This window comes from Salvia splendens, chromosome 11 (genome assembly GCF_004379255.2).
Source record: "Salvia splendens isolate huo1 chromosome 11, SspV2, whole genome shotgun sequence".
Taxonomy (NCBI): Eukaryota; Viridiplantae; Streptophyta; class Magnoliopsida; order Lamiales; family Lamiaceae; genus Salvia; species Salvia splendens.
The window spans coordinates 13,107,537-13,119,137 of NC_056042.1; the positions used below are offsets into that span (position 1 = coordinate 13,107,537).

Consider the following 11,601-nt stretch of genomic DNA (forward strand, 5'->3'; position numbering starts at 1 on the left):
ATCTATTGGGCATCAAGTGTGGTTGGGAAAGTTGGGATGGTTGGTTAGACCCTCTCTCGAGTGTATCTAACACGTTGGTCAGCCTCTAATGTCGGAGTCTTCTCCCTACAAGTTAAGGTCGACTCCTAAGACATACGGACCCAAGCCCTCTCTCTAGTACATGCATCTCTCGATCACATGGGTTGCACGAAGTTGTTGATTGCACATCTATCCTAATCATGCATTTCTCAATGACAACAATTAGGCAAAAAGATGTATCTAATTGGTAGCTAAACAATTAGATAATGAAAGCTCAAGAATCAACAAAACCAACAAAATAAGATAGATAAGCATTCAACCATAGAATCAATCCATACAATCCATTCAAACTTCACCAAATCCCTAAAGAAGATCTAGCTACTCATGTTCAAAGACAAAACAAAAGGAAAAACAAAGGAAACAAAGGAAAACATAATGGAAATGAAACTAAGAACTCCCTATAGGTGGAATTGATGTTGGAGAGTCTTCTTCCTTCAATCTCTTGAATGGGAAAGCTCCTTGCCTTCAAATCCTCTTCAATCTCTTGAAATCATAATTAATTTGGTAATGTGGGAGTTAGGGTTCGAAAATGTGTGAGAACCATTTTATACTCGGAGTGAAAAATGGGCAAAATATGGAATCTGTCAAAAACGCCCGACCGTGCGATATGCAAATAACAAAACGCCCGAGCGGGCGTTCTCTCTGGAACCCGTAATCTCTTCAAAACGCCTGGGCGGGTGTTTCTTAGGATGGAAAACGCCCGACCGGGCGAACTCTCTGTTTCTTGATGTGAGTTCCAATCAGAACGCCCAGGCGGGTATTTCTCCGCCTAGAAAAAGCCCGGGCGGGCAAATGCTCATTATTCACTATTTTTTTTACTTTTATTTTTCTTTTTCTCTTCCCTCTTTTTTTTCTTTCTCTCCATGCTTTGCATGGTATTATCACTAATCTTTTCTCTTTTATTTTTCTTTTCTACTTCAACAAGCTTGTTTTTCATTTGCTAACACCACCTTCAAACTTTCATTTCTTTTTTATTTTTCAAATGTAGCACACAAGAAATTCAACCCCTTTGGATTGTCAAAGGAAATGTTTATCGGCTCAAAGTGGGCTAACAAGGATTATTAACATGATAACGGGTAAAAGTGGGATTTGTCTAACAAGGATGGCCTAACGTCCTCCCTTATCTCTATAACCACTATGTAGACTCAAGGAGATCGCGAGCAAGTTCTAGAAACATATGACATGCTTGAGATAAAACACACATTTAGGAACCAAGTAGGCTCAATTCTCACAAGGTATTTTTGGCAAAAGACAAGACACCATGCAATTAACTTTAGGCAATTTAAAATGAAAAATTACACGTTACTTAGCCATATCAACAAGGTTTTCAAAAATTTTTGCACAAAATTATCATTGGCAACTCCTCCAACATGTCTCATGAGTTGAAGGGTTTTTGACACCCTTCAAAGGTGTCTGTTATCATTTAAAAGAATGGGGAGTTGGCAACCAAAGACCACAAAATGCCCATGAGTTGTTCAATCTACGACACAGTAAAGCATGTAACATAATTAAGCGTGCTTTCACTGTGTTAAAGTTGTGATGGGTGTTCTTCAGAATGCCAGTTTCTATCCATAAAAACTCAAATCAAGATGGTCATCACATGTTTTTGGGTGCACAATTTTATCTGTGGTGAAATGACACGCAATCCAATTTAGGAAGCACTTGATATTGACACACAAGATGTTAGTGAACACGACGACTATGCTGACATGGAATACATTGACCAAGTTGAAGCAACATCTGATTGGACTCGAATGCGAGAAGACTTGGCAAAATCCATGTGGTTAAATGTGTGTTTCTTCATGTTAGGGACAAATAAGTGTTGCTAGTAGGGGTGGCAAATCGTGCGTGTCGGGTCGTTATCGTGTCGACACGATAACGACACGAACACGATAACAACAAACACGAACACGACCCGTTAAGAAAACCTCAAACACGAACACGAACACGACCCGCTACCCTCAGACACGAACACGACACAAACCCATTAACGACACAAAGCACTTCGGGTCAACACGACATGATAACAACACGTACATGAGATGACACGATAACGACTCGATAACAACACGACCTGATAACGGTTAAACATATTAAAAATATTAATAATATTAAAATATTATTTGTTAACGGATAACACGAACCCGATACGAACACGACACGAACACGACACGAAATTTCCGTGTCCTTAATGGGTCGACCCGATAAGTACACCAACCTAATAAGCTCTAACCCAAACCCATTAATTTCGTGCCGGTTCGTGTCGTGTTATCGTGTCGTGTCAAAAATTGTCAGCCCTAGTTGCTAGATTGATCATATTGACGATGTGGTTCCTGTTTACAGTTGGTTTTGAAGTTATTTTGGTTTATTATTCGCTGTCTGTATTATAAATATCCTTTGTTTGTTATCGCAGCGTAGGGATGTCGACATCAACTGAAGATAATGACCTAATACCAAAGTGCATTTGTGGTTTGGGGAAGATGCGGCTTTCGTGTGCATGGAAAGAAGTAAAAAATAGTGGCTGGTTGTTTTACAAATGTGCAGCTAATATCAAACATTCTAGTTCTTTTTTGTGGTGCGACGAGTTTCATAGTAGGCTTGACGACAGTCGTATCCCGGATTTCATCTTAAATGAAGGATATTTCCATGATAAAGTTGTTGCTAACATGACGTCTGCCAAGGAAACAATGATGTTATTCAGTCAATTAGGTTGCCAATCATGCGGTCGTTGTCTGGTAGAGGCAAAGATAAACATGATTTTGGCTTTCATTGGTATAATGCTGTTTATTATGGGTATTGTAGTTGAGAACTTGTTCCAGCTTGTAAAAGCTGTTCTGGAGTACTTGTTTAAACACTAATCTACCTATGAATTTTATGTCATGTTTAGGTATTTTCTAAACATTGTCTTGTATTCGAACTGGTTTAGTTGTGTGGTTATCTCCTTGTTTGATTGCTGATAAAGATTATTGTTAAGCATTTTGATAAAAAAAAAGTTGTATTTGTAATGGCAAGTTTATGACATTCATTCATTGGTTTGCTAAGGTTATACATAGTTGTGTGTATATTTTGCTTGCCTTTTGTGAAGATATGATGAAGGCGGTATGAGTATGAACAATTTTTTGGGTAGAAGAACAATTGAGTTATAGACGATGAAAATGTGAATATAATGAATGGAAAATCACGTTGGTGTAAGTCGATATTTCTGGGCAAGGAACTGATACGATCCCCTTAACATCTAGGAAATCTCAATTATTTAGTATCTTTTGATTCGCCAAATCTTTTCCATATCTTAGTTTTCTTATTCAATAAGTTAGGGTAGTATTCTACTATTATAAATAGGAGAGCTTGTTATCATATTTAGGCATCCAACAATGAATCAATGAATATTATTATTTTGGCCAAATGCCCCGAGTTATGCTTTGAATCCGTAATTCCCTACGCTACCTGCTGCCCGACGGAAGGTCTCCGCGCACAGCCGGAACGTATATCTGATCTGTAGCCGTTGCCCGACGGGTTGGAACCCGCGCACAGCCGCCCAGATCTTTATCTCCGCCGACCCTCACGGGTGCCGGATTATCTTTATCTCGTTATTGTCCGTTTTATCGGATCGTTAGGGATTTAGGTCTTTAACAACTGGTGCTTTCATCGTGATCTCACCCTCCCACCATCTCGAACCGAAGCTACAACGCTGCCCGTCGGAAAACATTCCGCGCACAGCAACTGCTTTGGTTGTCGAGTCCCGCCTGTCCGCCGAGCTCTAGCCGCCGGACAACTCTACTTCTGCAACGCCCGACGGAAAGGATTCCTGTGTGCCGCGTTGAAGTCAGACGATCATCATCCACCACAACCACGCCTCAGTCCGTCAACATGTCATACGACTATCACCGTCGTTAATACGACCCTCCTCAGGTCGCGCAGCAGTTACATCCTTACCAGCCGGTCCGACCACGACGTGCAACCTGCTGGGACCCTCCGGGCAGTCGCGACCCACCGGGTATTCCGCCCTATGATCAGCCGCCACCCAAGTACATGCGTGAACCCTACGGTCCGCCGCAACCTCACCAAATGGGGTCTATCCAGACACGCCGCCCCACATGTTGGGATCCTCCCGGTACCCGACCACTACCGAGTTTCCAACCTTATGACCCACCACAGTCAAGGCAGCCTTCTTGTTGGGAACCACCGCCCCACCGTGCATCGCAAGGATACTCGGATTATGAACCCGTTTCCAGTAAACTAGATCGCGTTTTGGACAGATTTGATGCTTGGAGAGATGACACAGATCGCCGCTTCGAGAATCTTGAGACCGAATCTCCTTCCGGTTTCGACGGCGGCGATGATTGGGATTATGAGGATGTGCGTCGGCAGAGATCAGGAGATAGGGGTTTGTGCGGGAGAAACCCTAGCGGGGGCTTTCGCAAGGGCCCACATGAGGACAGGGCGCGACGCGATAGCGGGGGTCGTAATGGACCAGGATGGACCACGCAAGGTAACCGCCACCCAAGCCAGCAGTTTGGGGGGGTCGATCAGTGTTATGATCGTACGAAGCCGTGTTGGGATCCACATCAGCTATATCAGGCCAACACACAGGGTTTCGACGGACAACAACGGGTTAAGATGGAACCACCTTAGGCCGCTACCGGCTCGGGTCAGGCCACAGGTTCAGGGGGTCGCAACGGAGAACGGCCGCGACCCGCGGTGATTCGGGTATCACAAGCGGAAAAGGCTGAACGAGGCCGTCTGGGTTTGTGTTACTATTGCCCCGAGAAGTGGATTATAGGGCATGTGTGCAAGCAGAGATTGCTCTGCTACGCTGATGAGGATGAGGAGAATATTGATGACGATAATCTAGTTGAGGATGTTCCCGACAGCGTTGCTCACAATGGGGGTGCTAATCTTTTGTACCAAATGACGAGTCCCTAGAAGAAATCGTCGAGACCGACAATACATCGCTGCAAGTGCTCGTCGGGGTATATGATGAGAAGATTGGTGAAGAGGAGGAGACATTGCTAGAAGATAAAGAGAAGCATTGTGAAAACTTGGGCAGTATGCTTTTTATGGACTCTAAATCCGAGACAGAAGTGGAAGATTTATGTGGCGATGATGCTTCCAATTCGGATACTACTGTTGTATCGATTTCGTCTATTGCCTGCAGGGTGAAAAGCATGGAGTTGAGGAGGATAGAGCTGTAAGTCCGGCAGACTACCAGGTTTAAGCTTCTAAAGAAATATATTGGTCGTGCAGCTCCGATGTGAATAGCATCCTCTCAACAGCGCCTCTGTCTGCTGCTACATTATTGTCAGATGTCGACAGGGATTTCAAGTGTTTGCTGCAGGGACATACACAGGACGAGTGGGACATCTGCTTGGTAAGCAATCATTCCATGCAAGAATATAAAGGGAGACATTCCGTTGTTCGATACGTGTTTGATCCAGGAGGAGACGCCTTGCTAAAGCTTTTGCTTTCAACTCTCGTCAATGGTTCGTGGTTCCCACCTTGAGGACAAGGTGAATTTCAACCGTGGGGGAGTTGATACGATCCCCTTAACATCTAGGAAATCTCAATTATTTAGTACCTTTTGATTCGCCATATCTTTTCCATATCTTAGTTTTCTTATTCAATAAGTTAGGGTAGTATTCTACTATTATAAATAGGAGAGCTTGTTATCATATTTAATCATCCAACAATGAATCAATGAATATTATTATTTTGGCCAAATGCCCCGAGTTATGCTTTGAATCCGTAATTCCCTACGCTACCTGCTGCCCGACGGAAGGTCTCCGCGCACAGCTGGAATGTATATCTGATCTGTAGCTGTTGCCCGACGGGTTGGAACCCGCGCACAGCCACCCAGATCTTTATCTCCGCCGACCCTCACGGGCGCCGGATTATCTTTATCTCGTTATTGTCCGTTTTATCGGATCGTTAGGGATTTAGGTCCTTAACAGGAACACACCTATTATTACTTGATCAAAGGAGATAATTCATGGCATTCTAATCAAATCAAATATTACACATATTTGTTTGGACACCGTAATTAATAGTCAATATTTTATAATGTGGAAATTTAGAGACATTAGGGGATTTAATAACATCAATAATATAGACTAACATAATTTTGAAAACAATGACTAAAGTAGATTTATATATACATACACTTCGATGTAGCTAGTCGTGTGTGTAATGTATGGCTTAATATTTTGTTTTCTTTTTGTATTATTATAAAAAAGTTATATTAATTTCTTTGACAATATATGGTATCAGTGGCCATTTATTCACCAACCCAAATCAGATATGACGTGGATATGAAAATTCAATTAAATTGCTTCAAAAGAAGTGTGGGGATTGGATGCAAAACCACCCAAACTAAAGGAATGTACCTTGTCATAAATGGAAATGTACGCAACCAACTGTCCAGGATTGCTTTTATATATATGATAAGGCTTATTTCATGCATCGATTTTGGGGGTAAAATATATACTACTTGATCGGTTTATCGCGCAAACAAGTGTTAAAATGTGCAGAAATGCTACTTGTCCAAGGCAGCAAGGCCGAACTGATCAAGCACGTACAAAAGGCGAAAAAAGGCCAAAAATCGGGGGAGTTGATCACGGGGCGAGGTCAAGCAGTTAAAGTGGGGACCGCTGGTTTCTAGAAGGAAAACGTGAGTAAATGAGCTGGATGTGGCGCACCATTCTGTTACCCAGGACGACGTTCTAGAAGGGGACACGTGCCAGCTTGTGAAGACGCCAGGACGAACCGATCAGAAATTTGTTATCCAAAAGCGTCGTTATTCTAGAAAAAAGAGCACGTAGCAATCAATGAGTCGCTCATCCTCTGCATGAGTGAATATTCCCTGTCAAGATCGTTATCCAGCTGGAAGCCGAATCGAGCTTATAAATAGAGGCTGCGCCACCACAAGAAAGTATCCGAGACTTTACTTTCCGCCTAGTTTAGCTTAGTTTAGCTTAGTTCAGCTCTCTAGCTTAGTTTAGCTTAGTTCTGCTCTCTTAGCTTAGTTTAGTTCAGATCTCTAGTTTAGCTTAGATAGCGTAGTTAAAAGGGCGACCGAAGGGAGCGCTGCAGAATAACCATTTCTGTCAGCGTAACTTAAGTTTCCCGTTGAGATTCTTTTCAATTTACCGCTTTCTTTATTTTCGAAGTGTTAGCTTAGTTTATTTTCACGCTGTAATCGTATCTTAGCTTAATCGAAGTTATTCTCTCTTTTAAATCGCGCATTTGCTTTTCTGTTATTACCTGCAATTTACTTGACACAGTGTTTAAATTTCCGTTGATCAAGCTAGCTAGTTTGAATTCTGCCTAGATAAAAACCGTAGTTAAAACTCCCAAGTTAAAGCGTGGCAGCAGCCAACCCCCCTGTTCACTACTCACACACTCGACACACCAACTTCTCTGTGGGATCGACCCCGAACTTGCCGCTTTACTATTAAAGTAATGCGAAATCGGGAGTTATAAATATTATCTTTGGTGCGTTTCGGTTCGAGGATTGATTCGATTAAGTGGCAACGACAATTTACTAACTGGTCCAACCGATTCAGTTATCCTCCATATAACTTGATCCAATCTTAATCCGCGCATTTTTGAGCCCGCCAAAATGGCGCCGTTGCCGGGGAAGCATGGTGTTACTTTATGTTTGTGTGTAGTGCGTAGGAGTAAATAGTTTATTTCTTTATTTTCTTATTTTTTTTTCCTGCTGTTGATGAGAAGGTACCACCAAGGCGATTACTGGAATCATCCTTTGATATATAGAAGAACTAACAATCGTTGGAGAGTCCAGGAAGCCGGCTTAGTTACCACTCGTTACATAGGAGCTTTAGAGGCAACAACAGCAGCTGAGAAAAACCCACTACCACCACCACCAAAGCAAACAGAAGCAGAGATGGCTGTTGTCATCGACGACTCGGGAATCGGCTCTTTGCACGCTCATGATGAGAAGGAGCCCACACATGCCATTGCCGCCACTCCTGGGATGCGGACCATCACTATCAAATCAGGAGTGCTGGCCGTCTTGACCCACTTCTACGGTCTCTCGAAGGAACATCCGTACGCCTTTCTGGAGGAGTTCTGCCGATACTGCGATATTCAGCCCGTCCCGGCTGGATCCACGTCTGAAGATTATAGGCTCAAGGCTATCCCCTTCGTTTTGAAAGGGGACGCAGGAGTATGGCTGTCAAGGCTACCAGAGGGATCCATCAGGACTTGGGCGGAATTCCGCATGATATTCCTCGACCGTTTCTTCCCAGCATCAAAGACAAGTGCCCTGAAAAGGGAGATTACAGAGGCCAGACAAGAGTACGACGAGCCCCTCGGCCAGTACTGGGACAGATTTCAAGGGCTGCTTCAAGCATGCCCCAACCACAAGCTGGGAGAAAAGGAGATCTACTCGATCTTCTACGGCGGACTCACGGTGGACAGCAAAAACGGCCTCAACCTCGCAGCACAAGAGGATTTCTCAAAAACCCTTTTCAGCCAGGCTAAGAATATTTTGGAAAGACTAATTGAGGCTAAGCGGTCGTATGAAACCTCTCGAGGAGAGGAGAAGTGCACGCAGCAGAGGCGCGCAACGATGAAAAGCTGAAGGCTCGATTCGAACGGATGGAGAAGAAACTGCTGGAAGCAGTAGAAAAAACCAGACCGCCGCCACCACCACCTGCACCAAAAGAGACGCAGTACGTACCACAGCCGTCGCCGCCAGAAGAACATCACTATTATTACTGCGAATTCCCCCCCGAGGTAGAGCAAGTAAATGCAGTAGGACAGTGGAATGCAAATGGCAACTGGATCCAGGGGAAGCAAAGAGACGCTCCATGGAGGGGCCACCCCAACTTCAGGTGGACAGATTAGAATCAAAGCCAACAACTCCCACTATCGACACAACAACTACAACCCTCTGACGGACAACCTAATTGGTCTGCTCGGATCCAGGAGAAGCCAAATGCTGGAGGAAACAGAATGCAGGGAAGTCAGACAGGTTGGTCAAATGGACCTCAAGGGAATTGGTCAAGCGTAGGACATCCTAGCTGGTCAAGCAGACAACAGGAAGGAAACTGGGGATACAGGCAGCTAGCATCTCAGTCAAGCAACCAAGGAAGGCAACCAAACAACCTGATGGTTACTTATGTCCCGCCACACCAACGAGGAGGCCAGCAACAGGGAAATCAATTCTACAACCATTAGCCATACCTGCTCTAACATTACGAGCGATCTGACTACCCACAGCCCAACCATGGAGGGAGGCCGCCAAATCAGAAATATAACCGCTACTCCAATGATAGCCCGAGCAATATGATAGTACCGCACCACACAAATGATGCGATGCAGGAAATCCAGGAAACTCAGAGGGAGCAGCGGGCGGTATTAGAGATGCTGACATAACAACTTTCTCTAGTTGCAACGTCCCTAGGAGAGTTAAAGGGAAATGACGGAAGAATTCCAGCTACTGAACAGCCGCTTGGGCGTGAACACATTAGCAAAGTGTCCCTAAGGTCGGGAAGGGTCTACCAAGGCCCCAGTTATCCTGCGACGTCCCAAACAATTGATCCTGGACCAAACCGTGAAGAGAAGAAAGAACCCAAGGTGGTGGATCAAGCGAAAGAGAAAGGCAAGGAAAAAGTGGGAGATGAAACCTCAGAAGGAAATCAGAAAGAGGGGGGGTGAGAAAGTTAAGCCGTATCCGTACCGCGGAATGGTGGCAAGAAGGAAGGACGCCACAATCGATGTGGCGAGTATGTTCAAAGATGTGGACGTTAAAGTACCACTCTTAACGGCATTTAAAATGCCCCATGTCAGCAAGTTTATTAAAGACTACCTGGCAGAGAAAGTCAATGAGGAGGGTAGAATGATTGCAGATGAAACTGTCTCTGCCGTGATCCAACGGAATGACCTCCCTTCAAAGAAGACCGACCCAGGAATGTTCACGCTCTCAATTTCAATCGGAGACGTCCAGGTGGAGCACGCCATGTGCGGCCTGGGAGCATCTATCAATGTTCTGCCATACTCCATCTATCAACGGCTGGGAAAGGCAAAGCTAGTCGACACGGATATAATGATACAGTTGACCGACAGATCATGTATTCACCCGGAAGGAATTCTGGAAGATGTTATTGTTAAGGTAAATAACTTTCTGTACCCAGCTGATTTCTTTGTAATCAAGATGACGGAGCCCGCAACAAAGGAGTCAAGCGGAGTCTTACTAGGACGGCCGTTCTTGTCCACAACCAGCACTATCATAGACGTACGAAATGGAACGATCAGCCTAGATTTCAAAGGAGAACAGTACACGTTCAATATTGATGAGGCCATGAACGTGTACTCCATCGATGTGACTGAGCCCTTGGTACAGGAGAATTTGGAGGAAGAATTTTTAAAAAGGCAGTTCACTGACTCCTCCGCAGATAAGGAAGTCGAAAAGGAAGTGGAAGAATGGTTTGAGACCATGAAGGTCGGAGAAATGGACGACAAAGCCGTCGCAAGTGCAATAAATGATTTTTGCGAGCGCCCAAAGCTAGCTGGGTCAAGTGGCACAGCTCAAGTATCTAGCCTAGCGAAGCGGCATGATCAAGGCGAGCTACTGGAAAGAGACACAGCAGAAAACCCTCTGCCCAATGAAGAACCAAAACCTGCAAAAGAGTTAAAACCCCTTCCTGCACATCTAAAGTACGCCTACCTGGGTGAAGATGAAACCAAGCCTGTCATCATCAACAATCAATTAACCCAGGGGCAGGAAGACAGATTGCTGGAAGTATTAAGAAGGAATCAGAGGGCCATCGGCTGGAAGCTGATAGATTTGGTAGGCATCAGCCCGGACTTATGCATGCATCACATCCAACTGGAGGAAGGAGCCAAGCCACACCGCGACCAACAACGGAAACTCAATCCCAACATGAGGGAAGAGGTGCTAAAGGAAATCGTCAAGTTGGTTTCGATCGGGATTATCTATTTCATTCCCGACAGTAACTGAGTCAGCCCAGTGCACATGGTGCGTAAGAAATGAGAGATTCAAGTGGTAAAAAACAAAAAAAATGAGCTAATCCCGACAACGCCAGTTACTGGATGGAGAATGTGCATAGATTACAGGAAGCTGAACCAAGCTACGAAGAAGGATCACTTCCCTCCGCCGTTCATTGATCAAATGTTGGAGAAGTTGGCAGGGAAGCAGTACTTCAGTTTCCTGGATGGTTATAGTGGCTATTTCCAGATTGCTGTGAATCCAGAAGACTAGGATAAGACGACGTTCACCTGCCCTTTTGGCACTTACGCTTACAGGAGAATGCCTTTTGGCCTCTGTATCGCCCCGGGCACCTTCCAGAGATGCATGATGAGCATTTTCTCAGACCTATTAGAGGACTGCATTGAGATTTTCATGGACAATTTTACTGTCTATGGGGATGATTTTGATCAAGGGCTGCATAGTCTGAACAGGGTATTGGAAAGATGCCGCCAGAAGGACTTGGTTCTGAATTTCGAGAAATGCCATTTTATGGTTACCGAAGGAATAGTCTT

At 44.5% G+C, this 11,601-nt stretch overlaps 1 protein-coding gene across 1 annotated transcript; it reads left to right on the forward strand.

Moving 5' to 3' along the window:
- The first annotated feature begins 9,718 nt into the window (after positions 1-9,718).
- On the forward strand, positions 9,719-11,320 carry LOC121754455. Its single transcript, XM_042149812.1, has 2 exons — positions 9,719-10,892; positions 11,169-11,320. Exons 1-2 carry the CDS (start codon positions 9,719-9,721, stop codon positions 11,318-11,320), a joined length of 1,326 nt encoding a protein of 441 aa, XP_042005746.1.
- The last annotated feature ends 281 nt before the right edge of the window (positions 11,321-11,601 follow it).